Below are 19634 nucleotides of genomic sequence, written 5' to 3'. Positions count from 1 at the left end.
AAAATTGAGAGGACTTATTTATGTGAGAGGTCACTGCTGAAATGTGGTGAACAGCTCTGGGTGGGGAGATGCAGCAACACTGGCAGCAGCTGCTAGGCAGTTGGAACCTCACAGCTGTCTGTGGGCAGAAGACATGTTTAGAACTCAATCTCTGTCAGTGTTCAAGACTAAGTTTGGTAGGTCTCTGAGTAACCTGATGTAGTGGGTGGCATCCTTCCCCAAAGTAGCGGGGTTAGAACTAGACCATATTAAAAGTCCCTTCCGATCGAAACTATTCTATGACTCTGTGAATCCCCTTTCTCCTCTGCTTCTCCCTGGTTTTCCCCCACTTCTTTTCTGCCTTTCCCCTCTATTTTTTCCTTTTTCTCTCCTTTTCCTCGTTTTTCCTCTTTTTTGTCTTTTCTTTTTTCCTCTTATTCTACCTCCCTGTTTTTCCTCCCACTTCCCCCTCTATTTTTTCTTCTCCCCTCCTTCCCCCCGTCCCACTTTATTTTTTGTTTCCTTTTCTTCCCTTTTATTTTTTTCGGCCGTGCTGCAACCAGCAGGTTTCCGGCCCCCATAGCAGCTCCAGCCCGCACCGATCGCCGCTGCAAGGCGCTGCAGGCGTCCGCGAGCAGCGGGGTCCCGCCGAGAGCCGGGGCGGTCCGCGGGGGCTGCGGGCGGAGCGGCCCCGGCCCCGGCCCCTCCCCGGGGCGGAGGGAGCCGAGCCGAGCCGAGCCGAGCCCGCCGGAATCGTGTTGCCTGCCCGCTGCATCCCCTCCGTCTTCCCCGCGGCTCCGGTATGTCGTCGGGCGGCAGCCTGAGCACCATGCAGCGGCTGGTGGAGCAGCTGAAGCTGGAGGCGGCCGTGGAGCGGATCAAGGTGAGCCGGGGCCGGGCTGAGGCGCGGGGTGCCGCGACCCCCGCGGCGGGCCGGGAGAGCGGAGCCGCTGCTGCCTTTCCCTCCGCACTGCTGGGCGCCGCCCGCCCGGGCAAGGGAGGGGTGCGAGGGGTGCGAGGTGTGCACGGCGGGCTGCGAGCCCCGGCCGCACGGGAGTGATGGAGCCAGTGCCGTTCCCTGGTGGAAGGAGCCGTGATAAATAATACAGCAGCTCCTCGTTAGTTCTGCACCAGCAAACAGATAACCGAGAGTAGTTCCTCGCAGCCCAACTCTCCCCTGCTTCGGAGCGCTGGCAGGATCTGCAGGGGGAGGCGGTGCGGGGTGGTACCCGCTGGCACACTGGGGGAAGGCAGGCGATTTGCTACGCATGCATGAATCTTGTCCTGCTTGCACATTTCCAGACAAAGGCAGCACGATGAGGCGGTCCTGTCGTCTGCCAGCTCCTCAGGTTTGGTGACCTGACCGAGACAGCTCTTGGTTTCCAGCAGATGTGGGGGGTTCATCACCACGCAAAAAAACCCCAGCATAGTCTGTGGAGTGATGGAGGTCAAATTAATTTATATCCTGCACTTTTCTCATCTCTCTGCTTGCATTCGCCATTTTTCTCTGGCCAGTCACAAAAGACTAGCTTCCTCAGTCTGACGGCAGTGCCAACACATTGAGCTGCAGGAACGTAGCTAATTGATTTTAAAATAATTCATAATACTTGTTCCTACTACTCCTGACCTGGGCTGGTGAAAATTTGAAGTGCTTGTTGCGAGGTGAAACCACTCTGGCTTTTGGATATCATTCTAATCAATTTGGTTTTGTTACTACATTTTAGTAGCAAAACAGAATCAGCAGATGCTTGATTCACTAAAAATTGCTGTGCTTATCGCCACAGTAAGGTGTGGGAATATGTGAGAAACAATATGTTTCAGAGTAGAAATGTAGACTCTTGTAGAAAGAGGAGTATTGCCAAACACTGAAACGGTTTCCCACCACTTATTGTTGGTGCCTGGATCTCTGTTCCTGCTCATTTTGAGTCATAAACTCAAAATACTCATATACTCCTCCCCACTATTTTTTTGCGGATGCGAAGTGGCTATAAAATACATAGTTTGTAGTTTGCAGGTGTTACATTGTGGCAATAACATATTCTGGAGCTGGACTTTTCAAGGCTGCCTATTTTTTTTATGAGTTTGCTCTTGTAATCCGGGTAGGCTTGTCCTTGATGACCTTAGACTCATCTTTCTTGCAGCACTGTGCACAGACCTCTTTCTAGGTCTGCTGTGTTCTAGGAGCCTGTTCATGGCTTTGAAATGACACATGATAAAAATGTGTCAAATAAATTGTATCATCTGGGTTTCTATACATACTGTACAAAAATAATGTGAAATATATTCAGCTGATAAAAACCACTTGGTTCAGTTTTTGCAAGCACTGAAATGGGAGAAAACATTGTTTCAGCTACTTTGAATAGACAATGTGTTTCCAGACGGAAGCTGGTTATGAAAGGATTTTTAAAAATACATTCCATACTGCCAAGTTCCAATGGTAATTTTGTTTACCCTGCTGGCTAAAAAAGCAGACAGGAACAATATTTTCAGAAAGAGGAAACTGAGTAGGAAGAAGTACCCATACACATCTTGCAAGTCTGAAGGGAGTGTGTTTGTCATGTGATGAAATACTGCAGAAATTTTCTGTGTGAGCAGGAGAAAAGAAGAATGTTATGGGGCATAGGTAGGACTAAGAGTAGGTTTGTATCTTTTGAGGATATACCAGGATATACGTAGCTCTGTCTGTGTTGAAGGGTTTGGCAGCAAAGTGCACGGAGATGCTGTAGGCACTGCTAACTCTCAAAGGAAAAAGCTCCACATGGCCTTGGCCTGGCCAGTGTTGGCTTTTGGGATCTCTGCCTGATGGCCCCGTGGTGCACAGTCGGGCACCACAAGGGGCAGGTGCTGTGGTTGAGGCAAGCGTGCTAATGCTGCAGGGGGTCCAAGGGGCTGAGCAGGGCAGGAGACCTCTGCAGCCTCCAGAAAGGGCTTCTCCTCAGGTAAGGAAGGAGTGACAAAGCCTGCTGACTTAGCAGGAATCCTTGCTGCAGACACTTCTCCCTGTACTCTGATCAAGAGAACCTGGGAGGCTGAGGGGAAAAAAACTTCTGATAACAACTCCCCGAAGTGCCATCAGCTCCTGGCTAAATTCAGGCAGTTACTAGGAGGAGTGTCCTGGAGGAGAGCCTGGGGAAGAATTGGAAGACAGTGAACAGGAGAGCAGCAAAATAGCAAACAAAATTGTGTGCCAGGCCAGACTTCCCTTGTGTTTCCAGATGCTGTTAGATGGGATGGCCAAGAACCAAAATTCCACTGGTGCTCTGGGGTGGTTCCTTTAGACAGGAGGCTGGGAAATGTGGATGGTCCTTCTGGTTATTGTTTTGGCAACACTGCAGAGTGGTGTAGGAAGAAAAGTCAGTATTTCAGGAGTCCTGTAACAAAGGCAGAGGGTGAGGTCAGAGGGGAACTTACAGTTCCATCAATATATTTAGTATTTCCTTTTATAAAATCTGTATCAGACAGCATGAGTTTTGTACAGTTCCCTGCAGCTGTTCCTAATGTGTGTCTGGGAAACTGGAAATTCCTCTACATTTTCCTTCAAAAATGTAGGCACATGACTGACTTGCCATCCACGAGGAGAGCAGGGGAGTTCAGTGCTGAGGACATTTTGCCTTTGGGATCTTGGGCTTGTTCTGCAGCTCTGGACTCTTCTTCTAGGGGGCCAGAGTGTGGATTTGAAGTTCTGACTTCACTGCTGGGGGAAGACGACAATTTGGACTTCAAAAGCTTTTCATCCTCATCTTTTTGCTTTCACTCCTTGTTATACTCTGTGTTGTTTAGAACTTTGGAATGAAAATACTTTTAATAAATTATCAGAGGATATAAGAGTTCAAATATAAACCTCCAAACACCACAGAAGATTGTAAAATTGTCAGGGCTCTGAGCATTTTAATGGGAAGAAATTGCATCACACTGGCACCTCAGTCCTTTACACTCTTCTGACTTATCACTGGTGTAGTATTTCATACGTGCTTCATGAGAGCTTTGTACATTGTGCTTCTGTGCTGATTTACTTGATGTTCTAGAATCTGAGAGGTGACTTGGCTGCACTCCAGCTCTGTTTGACAATAGCTCTTCAAGAGGAAATGCTTAATAGATGCTTGTGAACAAATTAGTTTCCTCTCTGGATTTTTTTCCTTTCCAGGTCTCTCAGGCAGCTGCAGAACTCCAGCAGTACTGTATGCAAAATGCCTGCAAAGATGCCTTGCTTGTTGGGGTTCCTGCAGGGAGCAATCCCTTTCGTGAACCCCGATCCTGTGCTCTGCTCTGAAATCAGGTAATAAAGTCACAGATGCCATGACAACCACTCTAATTTGAAACTCGAACCCTTGGAGAGACAAAGACACATGGTGATACTTGTTTAGGTGTTGAGTTCTTGCTTGAGTGTTCATCATTTCTCTGCTGCCTCTGCAAATGGTTTTCTGGGTTTTTTAGGTGGTGCAGTGGAAGCGTGTCTCTTTTCTACAGATCTTTCTAGAGGTGTTTTCTTTATGAGTTGTTTTTTTTGTTGGGATAGTTGTGTTTCTTTGTGTTTTGTTGGGATAGTTGTGTTTGTGCAGCGATAAGGTAATTAGCAGCATCCAAAGTAATTAAAATTGTCTAAGACACACAGCTGTGTTTGACATAGGCAGACAGTAGACAGTCACATACCCAGCTTGGAGAAGTAAGACAAAGCTGTGGCAATTTTATATGTTCTGATGACTAGCTTACAGCCTAAGTAAGAATTATGTTAAAATACATTTTGGTCTTTAATGTCATATTGCAGTTCATTTCGCTGTGTCTGTTCTTAGGCTTTTCCTGTTCTTACTGTTGGTACAGCCCCAAAACCTGTGGAAGCAGAGAGGAGCTGAGACAATCTGTAGTCACGTCCTTTGCAACCTTTTTCAGCACAGATCTAAAGGATGAGCTGCTCCCTGAACTCTGCATTGCCTGTACCCCTGTAACACCTGCAGAGTAGGTGGGTGGGTGGCTGTCCAACATTTGCAAACCTTTGGGATCCAGTTTCATGATTCGCAGTCTGGCCTCTCCCATTTGTCACAAAGGTTATCAGTGATTGCAGCCGGAGAAATAAAGGCCATGCATGCTAGTAGTCTTGGGCAGAACCACACCATAACTTGAAAAATCTACTTCTTTTGCTTGACACACAAATGCGGAAGTAGGATATTCAGAAGGGGTTCTCCTCCTTTAAAGAAAGAATAAAAATAGTTCCTGCTAAAGAGCTGAAAAATCTACAGAGAGAGGAAGAAACACTGAAGTCTGTTCATTTGATGAGAGTGCTATTAAAGAAAAAATGGATGTTTTCTCAAAGGGCAGAATTTAAGCTAAAACATAAAGTACTTATAAAATCTTCCCCTTGCTGCTGCCAACTGTTCCTGACCTTGCACTTGAGTTTTTGCCTCATCAATAGCAAGGCCTTGATTGTTGCTACATAGGTTTAACGAAACAGGACTGAACCTAAAGAAATGAAACAATTGAACATGAGATGCTCTTCTGGAAAAATTTAGAGAGGGTGAAGCAAAAGCAGATTTTCTTATTTTGTGTGCTACCCAAATTAATTCTTCAAATAAGATAAAATTCTTAATACCATTGCATATGTTCTTTTGTTATTTAAGCAGCCTTTCTACCTTTTGGTTTTCTGGGGGTCTGTGTGTGTGTATGTGTCTACATGTTCTGAGTTGATCACATCATACAGATACATTACAAAATATTTTCTCAGAAGAACTTGATGATTAATGTATAATACTTTTAGAAGTGCATTGCTCCGCCCAAGATGTCGTTTGGTACTTTTTGCTGGTAGATCAAATATTTAGTTTATTATTCTTCTGTTACCTTAGGATTATAAGAAATCCAGAGCAAAGTAAAAAAGCCAGTTAAAAACTTTATGATATTGTGAAGATATCAACATTCAGCAAAGGAAAATCATTATTTGTTTTTTCTCAGTGCAAAGGAGCTTTTCTATTACAATTTTTAAGAGCAATTACATCTATCAGCATAAGAAAATAGCATTTAATAAGCCTTTTTTTTTCTTCTTGTAGGGAAGGTCATGGAAAATTGCCTCCAAGCCTGACATGAATAACAACTGCCTCTCCTTCACAAGAAAAGTCTCTGTCTTTTATGTGGCTAAAACAACATCCTAGATATCTGTTTCTGTGTTCTTGTGAATCTGTATTCCACTATATTTTAGTAATGTTCTTGAAGTTTTTTAACTTCATAATCATCACCACTTTTACTACACTATGCTAACTATACAAATATTACTTGAGAAGTTTACATTTTAGAAATGAAAAACGTGAATTTTTAATCAAATTACTTACTCTCATCTTGATAAACCATAACACCAGAATACTAGCAAAAACTACCCATGGGGATTTTTTTTTCCAAAATAAAACAACCTCAAAGTGAATAATTAAAGTATAAAGCTAAATGCTGTTAGAGCTGAAGTAATGTCCTCAGGGGACATTTTGCTTCCATTAGCAAGACCTGGAACCAACTTTAGCTTTTTTTCAAGTGCATCTCAATGCATAATGACACATTTTAGTACCTGCTGAACACAATATGTAACAGAGGCCTGATTCCTAAATCATGTTTCTTGCAATACTTCTCATCTGTAAGCCTTCTTCTACTTTGTAACAGTACTGCTGCAGTGGAATTTTCTTGACGTATTTAAAATTACCAAACAGACACTAAGAATCTGTGAATACCCAAAGATAACTGCATGCATTGTTGTCACGGTTTGCAATCCACAGAATTTACTAAAATGTACTTGGTCATTTGCCTTCACTTTTTTGATAGAGCACTTTTACAAGAACAACTTTTTAAATAGGTTTTTAATTTTGTGTACTTCCTATTGTTTGTATTAATCTTTTAGAAGTTTGGAAATAAAATTCCTATCCCTCTTGGCTTTGAACTCATTGTGTAATTGTAACAAAGAGCAGCTACTGTAAAGAAAAAGATATGTGGATTTTGCAGTGGGAGTGAAGGTCTCAAGCTCTTTGCTCTTTTGGGAAGAGATGGTTGCTGTTGGATTTTTAGAAACTGTATCTTATTAGTAGAAAAATCCCATTCATATCTGTTGATCATAGTTGTAAATACTAACAATGTTATAAGGCTCACACATTTTGAAGCTGTAAGGAAGAACTCTGCAATCCGAGTACTTAATGCTCATGAATGTTAACTGAAATGGGGTAACAGTGTCCTCCAGGCAGTTGTCAAATATTTTCATGTTGCTGTCCTGCAGAAAGACATCAACATGAGAGCTGTAATACTGCCAGCATGTATTGTGCCTTTAAAAACAGAGAACATCCTTCAGAGCTTCTCTTCACTCAGACTTCCTTTCACTGCAGGCTATTTAAGTATGGCAGTTTTTCTGTTAGTACTGGACACAGTTACAGAAGTCTAGAGAAAACCAAAATACTGTTGCACAGAGGCCATCAGAGGCTTGGTTTGAGACCAAAATATCAAAGATACTGGTGAGTCAAAAGCCTTTGGACAGCCAGTATTTGGCTGCTGCCTACTTTCTCCTAGACAAGCCCTTCATATTTCTTTTCCCTCTTGCAATAAACCCTCCCCTCATCTCCACACCTCCACACCTGTTTCTCTCCCCAGAACCTCTGCTGCATATGCTTTCAGGCTTGGCAATGTCACTTGGCGCTTGGGTTTTGAAGTGGCTGCTGAGCTGGCACAAGGAGTGGCCAAATCACAGTGTGCAGCAGAGAGGCACCACTGCTAGACAGCCAGTCAACCATGGCTGTCTCTTGGCTGCCCTGCCCAACTCCATCTGGTCTCTTGCAGCTGGAGCAACTGCAGGCAGGCAGCTGTGTGCAGCATCTCAGCTTCCTTCACCAAAGACTATGCAAGAAGGCTATCTGCTGTGCAGATACCATCTGATGGCAGCAGGTCCTACTGGACACCCAGGGTTAAGAAGATTGAGTGAATGTCCACATTTGTATGCTCAGTGCCTCACGGGAGCCAGAAAAGCCCCACTTTTCTCACTGTCATCTCTCCCAGCTGATCAGCTCTTCTCCATCTACAGCTGCCTCCTGCCTGGTCACTAAAATGTTTATGAACTTGTTCCAAGAATGGAGTGTCCCTACCTCCTTATGTAAGACTGGAGATTGGATTTTTGTACTATGCCTTTCTGTCTAAGAATTAGTTGCTTCCTAATTCATAGTAATAGGTAATTTGGCAGGGTAGGGGTGGGGTAGAGGGGAGGAGGGAGTGGAGACTGTAGTTTAGCAGTAATTTTATTCCACATTAAACAGACAAAAGGAGGGGGAAGAATGTAATAATTTATAAAATTGTCAATGTGTCCATATTTTTGAGAGACTGAGATTTGTCATTAACAAAACCAGTAAAAACCAATAGTCATTGCAAGCCCTTTCCCTTATTTTCCAGTACATTACCAGTAATTTAACTGTACACTAACATTTTTTCTACCTAATGAAAACTTAACACAGACAGCATTTGAATTTTTTTATTTAATGTACACAATATATCTTTGTTTTCAAAGTTATCTACAGATGATCTATGCTATGCTTTCACAGCTGTTCATGTGGAAGTTCTGGTGTCAGCCTTTGCCTTTGGAAGAGGAGAACATAAATACACAGCTTGGCACTGGCAGATATAATTTTCTCAAACTGTGGTCATCTGTGACTGAGGCTTTGTAGAGCTATACTTCAAAAAAACCAGATTCCTGGTTTTTTGGGAGGTACTTCTTCACAACATAAACCACGATGCAAAAGAAGGAAAATGATTAGGTCAGGTGACCACAAAAATGGAACATGGATAGTAAGCAAATTGCAACTTATATTTCAGTCTTTCTCTTATTCTAGGAAACAGTGGCTTTTTTCAATTTTACTAGAAATCTTTCTATGTTACCACCTGTGAAAGGTATTTTCTCAAATCCTGCAAACTATCAGTGTACAAATAATTCAGGAATATTACTGTGAACTAAAATTGCAGTTAGTGCAGACATAGCTTATAAGAATTCAGTCAAAAAGCAGCACTCTGTTTTCTCTGAGAGACCAAATCTTTCTTCCCTAAGTGCTGGTTTAATTTACTCAAATAGTGAATATGTGCTTAATGAAGGCTTTATGTCAAGTAAGTATTTAAGTGCAAACATAAACCTTAAACTTGGTGGGTTTTCTTTTATTACCTCACCCCCTCACCCCCCCCATTTCTGTTACTGCATCAAACTTAAGAAGATTGGTGAGTTTGAAACCTGAATCATCTCAGCTGAACACCACTGAACAGAGAAAGACATTCTGGAGCTGGCTGGCATGCTGGTGCAAACTGTTTATGCATTCCTGTGGCAGAATGGAGTTACTGTCTACCATTGCTCTCACACATATTTCCAGTTTTGTTGCCAAATCTTTCGATGGAAAGTGAGGCTTTGGGTACTATTCTATCATGTTCTTTAGATTACAACTGAGATTTTTTTTTTAATTCAATCTTTCACTCCTTGTAGTTGTACCCTAAATCTGGATCTGCCTCCCAGATCCTTTCATCCCCCCACTTGCCAATGCCCTGCAGAAGGCTGAAAAACATGGATGCCAACAAATGGCCTCCAGGTTATGCAAAAGGTGAGGGTCACAGCTTAGTCCCCTGAATTAAATCTATGAGAATGCTAAATTTCAACACAGTCTTATTAGCATAAGTTGTCGATAAAACAAAGAGCTTTTTCCTAGACTGATTATGATTAAAAGGAGCTCAGGAACTTATTGTTCCTGAAGGACCTGTCAGAAGAACAGAAGTGGAACAGAGCCCAAGGGACAGCTGCAAAAAGTCACAGCTGTAATTGCAAGAAATCTCTAAGACTCTGAGAAGCCTTGAGATGCCTTGAGATTCTGGCAGATCTAGCCCATCTTTACATTGGAAAAGCAGTAGACTCAGGCAGCAAACACAGGTGCCTTAAAAACCCAGAGTGAGCCTTGGGTTTCTGTTTCTGTTTCTTTTTCCTTTTTTTTTTTTTTTTAATATAAAGAGTGATAAAGTAGCTGTATATCACCCATGACAACAGAGAAGCCATAATTATCCAGCTTCAAGAAACTAGTTTGTTTAGCAACATTTTAAAAACATACAGAAGATTCCTGAGCTAGTAAGTATTTCCAAATCCTAATTACTTTCTAAAAACTAATAACTATAATTCATTTATTTCCCTTTAAAGAACGGAAAAAGAAAAATGTATGTAATATGCAAATCTTCATTCTGTTCAAAAGAATTTAAGACGTGTTTGTCCATCTCTTCTTCCAGGGACTCTTTCATATGTCAATCTCCTTTTTTTGAACGCCTGCACTTCTGGAAATCCTGAATCTGTAAAAGAAGTGGAAAAAAGAAAAACCATGATAGTACAGCATGTATGCAGACTTAACTGTGTGCTTCTCAGAAGCAGGAGCAGACTTTGGCTTTAACTAGTGTGCTCCCTAAGAAAAGTATCAGCTGTCATAAAATAAAATGTGTACATATTAATATTTGCTACTTCTTACTTCTACTGGCCTGTTTTATGCATATCATCCTGCAATAGGAATATGGGACCTCATACAAAAATAAATAAATCAACCTATACTTAACCACAATTCAAAAATATTTGTTTATTTCTATTTCATTAATACTACACTTAGAATTATTCTATAATTATTGAAATTTAGTTCTTTTTAACCAGACAGTCATGTTTCTAAGTTGTTTTAAAAAGCTACTTACATTCTTAAGACTCAAGTGCTTTTACAATAATGTATTTGAGAAATTGCTTATTCAAAACAAGTTACTCTAAGGAAATGATATTTAGCCTTTACAAAAAGTATAGTCAGAAAATGCCAAAACTGACCTAAGGATTTGATCTGTTCCAGTGGAAATACTGGCTTGGCATGGTGTCATGGATTATCTGTGGTTTAATGAGAGTTTTATCTGACACCAGAAGAAATCCTTGGGGTTTGTTCCCAGTGTGTCTGTCTAACTTGACTCTCTACATATTTCTTAAATTTTTGCTCTCTGAGGCTTTTATTGTATTAAGGTGAAGTTATGGGTTTTTTTTGATAGGTTGATTGGGTTTTTTTGGTTTGATTGGTTTTTAAATTTTTTTTTGGTGGGGGCGGTGGGTTTGCATTAGCATGCAAGACTATTTAGTGTACTTATTTTTCCTCTGGTTAGTGAATTATAAAGTAGAACAAGCCTGTTCTTCCAAAATCTAAACAAAAAATCACTTTTCCTTGTTTTGTTTTGATTCACATTCAAGCATACTTTTGTCCTACTAGGCAAGAATAATAGAGAAAGCTTATCAGTTGGAGATAACAGTATTTTCAGAAACTGTAAAATGTGGTACCAGGAGAATCTGCCCTGATTTCTACTGAAATATATTGTAGAATTTTATGCTATCAGTGCCAGTTACAGGTTACTGGAACATTTGTTTTCTACTCAGCAATACTGCAGGTCTGAATTTTAATTCCAGAGAAGCAAAAGGTCTGTTTTGTATGAACATTTAAATTTACACAGGCTGAAAATTAAAAGAAGTTTACTATATCCAATTAACTTTTTCTCTCTTTACTTCCATAATTACCCTAAGCAGTCAGTGAAAGAGTGATTTAAATTAGTTACTTAGGTTTTCATGAATGAGTCTGATCTGATTAGTGAAAGCATTTTAATACTGTGCTGACCTTGTACCACCAAGAGATTTAATGACAGCTATGAACAGACAAATCATAAATTAAGTCATCTGTAGTAGGTGTTAGGCACTTTTTAAAACAAACTTAATCTTGGATTTTTTTTTTTTTAATGTGGCATCTTACTAGCAGGGAAATAGAAGAATTAAAAGAAATACTACAATAAATGATCCAGCAATATGTTGTCTGACAAGGACTGTCTTAGTTGCAAGACTCCATGGATACATATTATGATTTATTAAAAAATATTTTAAGATTACTATATTTGATGGAGTAAACCATGGATAAGAAAAGTACAAAAAAAGAGAAGCCTAATATTTTGTATAAGGACTGAACATACTTTCAGGGTAAACAAAGTTTTGAAGTACACATCTTACCATCTTTTTGAAAATATAAGCTTTGGAATGATTTCAAGTGGAGAGTTTAACCCTGGAGATACTAGCTAAAAATATTCCAAGAATAAGGAAGTTTATGAAACAAACTTAAGAGATTTTCAGAGTGCCATTTTTACTCCATTAATGCCAACAGCAAAATATAGCCATTAGTAAAATCTGAATTTCACTCTCAGGATTTGCTGAATCTCCTTTTGGTCCTATGGAGAAAATACAATCTTTTATCTAAATCTATGTTTACGAAATAATATTTCCCATAACTTTAAAATTAATTCTGGCATGTTCATTATCTATATTTTAGGCAAGAGAAAAGAAGCTGAATCTTATACTATTGAAGAGCTACGCTTTTCAATATTTACCAGGGAAAAATAATGGCAGTAACACAATTCTAGTTCATTTGGTTTGGCTTTTTTTTTTTTTTAATACCCCAAGACATCTTTATGCTCAAAACAAAACATGTAAGGAACCTTTTATCACAGAAGAGATATATATGCAAGTAAATATTAGCAAAGGGAACATGCAATTGTTGGGCTGAATTTGATTTAGGAACTATTTAAATAAAAGATAAAATACAGTCTTACAACTTTACAGTTGAGTAACAAAAACAATTTCAGCAAAATCTTCAGCTTACTTTGGACCTACCTGTTTTAATTTTTTCTTTTGCCCATAAGAATGGAGGCCTTTTTTTTCTCTTTCCTTTAGATGTTTCACCTATTTGGCTAAAATTCAGATTTTGAAGCTCATCCGTATCATCAAAGAAATCAGAGAGAAAACCATCATGAGCAAATGAATTACGTGGGCCTGTGGATGAAGAATCATTCCACAGGGACTGGTCAATCTTAATTTCTGGGCTTTTAAATGTTGTGTCTCTAAATTCGTCTAGAAAACTCTTAGAACTCTCCCAAGGTGCACAGTCACTGAAAGCTGCAAAGAAATCCTCTTTTTCAGAGTCTTTGGAAGAATGATCAGAGCTATTATGCATTCTGAAAGGCTGTCTTTGAACATGGAGAGAATTTTTAACTTCTAGATGAGCAAAATCTTCATTGTCCTTTGATACAGCAAAGAAATCCAGCTTTCTCCTTGTAATTACATCTGACGAGCATGCTTTCTTTTGCATACAACTTGGAAGATCAGACTTTAAAAAACCCTTACGATGATTCAGTGGTGGAATTAGGGCTTCAGCATTCATATGAGATGTTCCTGGTAGAGAAAAATTTGAACCATTTTGTATGGAGAATGAAAGATTAGCTTATCTTCTACATTTTAGAGAAAACCAAGATGTCATTGAGAATTGTGATTGCAGTCTCTCTCATCAGAATAACTGACCTTACCATGACTAGAAGATAAAGATTCTAATACATTCAAATTTTTCACTTGGTTTCAAAGGAGACACATTTTACTAGTAATTCAAGATATTACCTGTGCTGTTTTGTGCCTTATCAAGCAGCTCTAAAATCTGACAATTTTGTTTATTATCAAGATACAATGTGTTGACTTTATTCTGGTTTTCTGGGCGTGATGCACCTTTCACTGTTTTTTCTTGAGCAGCAGTATTTAGGCTGTATGAAGATATCATGTCACTGAAATGCTGAAATGATGAAGAAAGTATTTGTTAGTAATGTTGTTGGTACATCACTACTTGGTCTACATTTCCAAGTACGAAAAGTTAAATCAGTTGTTAAGATTCTGAGATGTATAAATTTTTGTTTACTGGAACCAAAAAAAGGACTTACCAAAGCAGGAGAGGCATGTACAGTACACAATGTACCTGTCTTACATCTATAAACAGATTAATTAATAGTCTCTGTCTCAAAACACAGGAGAAGCAATATCTTAATAATACAATTTATTCTCCTTCATTACTCCAAGACTGTAGGAAGCAGTCTGCAATGGATTGGCACCTATCATGCATCACAGAGGAATTTAACTGAGCTTTTTCTGTCAATAAAGATGGCTTTACACATTTACAGTTAAAACAATAGTATGCAAAATTTCACATCCAGTGCTCAAATACCTGTTCACTTGCTCCTTCACCTTAATGGAATGCTTCACCTTAAATGAATGGTGTCCTCAGCCATTTTCTTGAATGATAAAATATGTGTATTTTTCATTGAATTAGATTACTATATTCAGTATATAATTTTCCCAGACTTGACCCAAAAGTAGGAACAGTTCGAGCACACAATTCTTCATCTCTACGGCTGTGTCAAACACTTAGTGCTATGAGGGAGGGAGGCAGGCAGGAAGGAAGGAAGGAGGGACGGAAGCCCTGGAAATACTTAATTGGAGAACATATTTTCATTAGAAATACACAATATTCAACATTGTGAAACTCGAGGAGGAAGCTGATCTAATGAGTATTTTTCCAGTTAAGGAAATGCTCTCATTATCTTCCCACAAACAAAATGGTGACTTGACAAAATCTGCTGAGAATCAGCAGACTCAACATTTGGGACATGAATGATATGCTAAAACCTGTAATTAATTTTTAAATTACACCGGCAAATGCACATTTAGAGTAAGATTTAAAAAAACCAACAAAACAACCACATATTACAGCAGAGCAAAAAAATAATATCGTACATAAAATAATTTTCACCAACCTTTAAAACCTTTTTTGGAGCCTGTGGCAGTAGTTCCTGGAGTTGATCAAAGCTTGCAAGAAATAACCTGTTCAGTGTCGATCCCTTCTTTAACATAAACTGAGCAACCAAAGGATTGATACATGGAAAAGTAAGCAGGCATTTCTCTGGCTGGAAATGGAAGTTATTTTGTTAGACTGAGATTTGACAAATTTTTATCCTTTTTTTTCCTGTTCTACAAAGTCACATCTTATTGAATAAGTCCTAGAGTATATCATAGAAAGACAGCTTTCAAACAGTGCACTTTTATAGTCCAATAAAAACTAATGTTTTTTTAGTATCATTTCTGAAAAAGAATAAGTTCTGCATAACCATTTGACAAAAAGCAAGTCTAAAGATGTTTATTTTCTAAACCTTAAAACAAGTGAATAACTTAAACTTCATTTTAAAATGCATGGCCAGATTTACTAATGCTCCATTTTAAAGTGAATTACCTAGATCAACATAAATGGACAAAACTGGTTCTGTTTTACAAAAGTTGTATTTGCTAATGGCAATGAAACAGGTGGCAAAAGCAGGAGTCGTCAAGGGGAGGATAAATGTCACAAACAGGGCAGCAGTTTGAGAGTAGCTTGTTTTCAGTGTCAGCTTCCTGTTCCTGACTTTCATAAAACACTGCCAAGATTAAATATCTTTAACAGACACAATACAATGACTCCTCTACATTCTTTACCAGTATCCTTAATCTCTAAATTGGAAAACTTACAATCAAATACACCCCCCTCTTGAAAGGCCATGCCAATACTTGCTTTCTAATGCCTCTGAATTTTGCAAAGCGAAAAAAAACCCTCAGCTTTACAACAGTTCAAAGCTGTCACATAAAATGAACAAATCCATACATTTAATTTGAGAAACTTACTAGACAAGTTAAAGGATATAATATATTTGATCGGGATTGATGGGTCTGTTCCAGCATTTACTGGAATATGAGTTAAACAAGTAACTGCAGGAGTTAAACAAGCTTTTCCCATCTGTTACTGAAGCAAGTCAGCAAGCAACACCATTGACTTAAGTAATGGATCAGCACTGCTGAACTTGGCTTCCTGCCCAAATGAGCCACTGTATGTTTTTCTTTTACAATTTGGGTAGTTTTTTAAACCTACTGCCTAGAACTATAGAACTGTACAATTTGGCAAGTAGATGTGGTGGATAAACCTCCCTACAGGTTAATTGTGAAGGCACAGGGAAAGTCCAAGTTGCATCTAATTGTACTGACAAAGATGATGGAAATATTACATATATATATATATGTATGTATGTATATACATGTCTTTGCATGTGTACTAGAAATATGCTTGTATATATATCTGCATATATATATATATATATACACAAATATAATAATGCTTATTTTAGAAATATATTTTAAGAGAACTACAAAAAAAACCCCCTAAATCTTTATGAATCTTAGAAACGGGAAGAAAACTGTCAATTCATAGGAAGATGAGCAAACCTCAGATGGCAAGACAGAAAGCCAGGATTTGTCCAGCCACTCATAAGGACTGATATTAGATGCTATCAAAACGTTGTCAGCAATCTGACGAATTACCAGTGCTGTCTCTTCAATCCCTGGCGTAAGAACTACCTAAAAGTGATACATAATACTCTTGGTTAAAATTTACTCTAAGGAGTGTATTAATTTGCTCCAGACATTGACATGTAAACTAAAGGTCACCCTGAACACAAGAGTCAGTACCGGTGAGTGATTAAACCTGATCAAACCTGATCCATGCTTATCATGAAGAAAAACTCCAACCTTCGACCTGGCTGCAAATCACACTCCTTATTTATGAAGATCCTATGTAGGTGAAATTAACTTATTTATCCTAAAGGTCTTTAATATGTGATCAAGTTTCTGGGCATAACATGAGCTCCTAATAAAACAGGCAATTGTGAGATGCCTACTACAGTTAAAGATGATGTGTAACACTTTGAACCTATAATTTCCATAAAAGCTACACTGGTGAGTACATGAAATGAAAAAGCTTTGTCCTCTCTTCATCCTCGTAACTTTCATTTAATCAGGTAAATTTTATACAAACTTTAATATGCAAATAATAATGACTTCATAAAGATCTGCACTCAATATTGGCTGCAAATAAATGAAAAAAGTGCCTAAAAAGATATCAATTCATTCAAAAATATAAGTTACCCACAATTTGGTAAGCTGAATGAAACTTTTGCCCCATTTTTTTAATGCTGATTATTCTGGATACTAGAACAGATTTTCTAGATTTCCTGATTTTTAAAGAAAGAAGTTAACCTATCTTGTCACATTAAAAAAGCACACTAGCTGACAGCAAATTATTTATTTTTTTCTTCTGTCACATCAGCAACAAAATATTGATCTGAAACTTCAAATTAAGACATAAGCAAGATTAATATATATTCTAATAATTTATTAAAGGTATGATTCCATTTTTTGACTCCTAGTTATGAAAAGATTTCAAACTGCTATTTGATTCTGATTCAACTTGTATTGCAGCCAACACAGTCTTTTCACTGACTTTAACAGCACTGAATTAAGACCTTCTCCTATTTAAGCAATTTTGAGCTATTTTATGTTTTTGATGTAGAAGGCACATTTGATTGAGCTTTTTAGAAATATCATATCATGAAGATTAATACAGAAAAAAGTTACCTTCACTTCAAAGTCTTCTGTCTTCTGTGTAAGTTCAATTAGAGTGGCATAAATTAAGGCAAGGTTAAGCAGAGTATTTCCCTTGAGACTGTACCTGTAAAACAGTTTCACTGGATCATTAATATTTAATATGCACATGTAATAATCTCAAACTATTTTTTCCACGTCTTCATAAATATCTGTTTCATTTTCTGGAATTCAGAATACTGGTACAGTTGGAGCATTAATATCTGTGGAAAGAAAACTAGAATTCATTCTAGGGACTGACTGCTGAAGGACTGTAAGGAAAGAAAACAGTAGTCTACAGAAAAGCAAGTCTGGTCTGAAGCAAAAGGTCTGGATCAAGGTCAGTCACTGGAGACACTGGAGGAAAAACAGAGAGGAAATTACCACTTGCTTATAGAAAAAAAGAGGTAATAAATTTATACCTCTCAAAAGAGGTAATAAATTAATGTTTATGAACTATATCAACAGAAGTTGTGCTTCCACAGCAAAAGGAGAACTACTGATGCACTAGAAGAACACTTGAAGAATATTTCAAGTTGCAAATAATATACAATGCAAATAATATACAATGGTATTAACACAGTTATTCATAACCATGCATTCGTATGGGTTAATTTACTTCAAACAGATGTTAGAATAGTTCCAGTATCTCATATCTTTGGAGTTGTGAAACTTCTGGACCTGTTGATTTCAAATATACCTCATGTTAATATTGGCTGCCTCAAACTCTGTTATTTATAACGACCATTTCTTTAACATTGGTGTAAGATTGAAAATAGTCTCACAAATACAAAACTTTTCTGAGCTTTTGGTGGTCTCCAGTGATCACTATTACTTTTACAATTCCACTGAGTCTTTCAATAGGAGCATGACAACATTTTAACTAAGTGAAAAATCCAAAGCACATTAGAAATATGAGCTTACAATATTTGTATTGTTCTAAGAGAAATGTATTCCTACAGAGAAGTTCAAAGATAAATGAGTATCAACTTGTTTTAATAAGCAGTTTTCTTAAGTGACAAGTTTGTTTTAAAAATACCAGGATAACAAAAGAATTTAGTAACTTACTCTAAACTCAGTCTTTCTTTGGAATAAAAAATAATCCAACAGCACATATATTGGAGTGATAATGCCGTCAGCCTTGATATTACAGTGTCACAAGAGTCCTCATAATTTAGTTCTTCGACAGTCTACCATGGAATTTAAATAAAGAGTAAAAAATAAATAAATACATTACCATGGCTGCCCCAAGCTTTTAATGAGTATCAATATAATATGCAGAAACTAGATCAAACATAAATACAGCTAAATAATGTAAGCATTAAGGACACATATGAGAGTTGGGAGAACTAGTTTGTATTCCCAACTTTTATTTTCTTTGAACTTCAAAAGGCTGATTCAAAGCTTTATGCCTTTTCTTCCTTCCTTCCTTCCTTCCTTCCTCTAAAAAGAAACAGTGTTAATACCTTTTTAGGCTATTCTCAATATTTTTGTGAACTTTAATAGTGCAAGATATTGTTATAAACTTCTGAAGTACTTACTTGGCCTATACAAGTCATATCATACCTACACTAACTATATAAAGTACATCACTAATTGCAACAGCTAGTAAGAATGTCTATGCTGTACTTGCAATACTAATTGATTATTATGTACCTATCTTTCAGAAGCAGTTCTTCTACCTGTAATCTATCTTGTTGCATACCAGAATATAAGTAGTATGCTATTGCTTAAACTATTATTTTTTATTAAAACTAGGACAAATTATTCTATAGATCAATTCAGATAACCATCTGAAATGGAAGGAATTAATATGCACACTAGTAAGAGAACAGAACCACAAATACATTTAATTGGTTGCTACAAAATTTCTTTATATAACCCTCTTTTCAAGTATGCATTAACTACATTTTGTAAAATCAAATCACAGGTCAAATGTTACTTCAGTGAAGAAACTGAGAACATTTTAAAGTAGTCAAACTGGCACAGACTTTTAGGGTTAATGATTTGTGATGTGAAACAATGCATGAATTAAATACGATTATGAGGAAGAAAAATGTGTCAGAAGTCTGAAGATATGGCCTAGAAGCGACTGAACACATAACAGCATTTGGACACAGTAGTTTCATTTTGTACCTGCAGAAAGATAGCAGTGCATTCATCTACTGTCAGCACAACATATTGATCTGCACTTCCAAAGAGCCTTAAGGAGTAACTGCTGCTTCTTTCAACAAAGGTAATGCTGTACCTGAAAAAGTAAAATTATTTCATTAAAACTCAGACAGGTTATAAATAAATACTATATTAAAATAAATAAATA

The 19634-nt window shown here is 37.9% G+C and overlaps 2 protein-coding genes across 2 annotated transcripts in view; one reads left to right on the top strand and one right to left on the bottom strand.

The window, feature by feature from the left end:
• Positions 1-699: 699 nt before the first annotated feature.
• Positions 700-6886, top strand: GNG10 (G protein subunit gamma 10). The gene is made up of 3 exons (XM_066569732.1): positions 700-862; positions 4124-4255; positions 6015-6886. Exons 1-2 carry the CDS (start codon positions 782-784, stop codon positions 4247-4249), a joined length of 207 nt encoding a protein of 68 aa, XP_066425829.1. The 5' UTR covers positions 700-781; the 3' UTR covers positions 4250-4255; positions 6015-6886.
• Positions 6887-10189: 3303 nt separating this feature from the next.
• Positions 10190-19634, bottom strand: part of SHOC1 (shortage in chiasmata 1) — a 46189-nt gene continuing 36744 nt past the window's right edge. The window contains exons 22-29 of the mRNA XM_066569638.1: positions 19451-19562; positions 18383-18504; positions 17309-17402; positions 16121-16252; positions 14629-14778; positions 13445-13613; positions 12668-13225; positions 10190-10290 (exon numbers count right to left, since the gene is read on the bottom strand). Of these exons, the coding sequence (XP_066425735.1) occupies positions 10190-10290; positions 12668-13225; positions 13445-13613; positions 14629-14778; positions 16121-16252; positions 17309-17402; positions 18383-18504; positions 19451-19562 (1438 nt within the window). The remainder of the gene's footprint in view (positions 10291-12667; positions 13226-13444; positions 13614-14628; positions 14779-16120; positions 16253-17308; positions 17403-18382; positions 18505-19450; positions 19563-19634) is intronic.

Source organism: Molothrus aeneus, chromosome Z (assembly GCF_037042795.1).
Source record: "Molothrus aeneus isolate 106 chromosome Z, BPBGC_Maene_1.0, whole genome shotgun sequence".
In the NCBI taxonomy this organism is placed as follows: domain Eukaryota; kingdom Metazoa; phylum Chordata; class Aves; order Passeriformes; family Icteridae; genus Molothrus; species Molothrus aeneus.
This window is presented reverse-complemented; position numbering and strand designations above follow the sequence as displayed.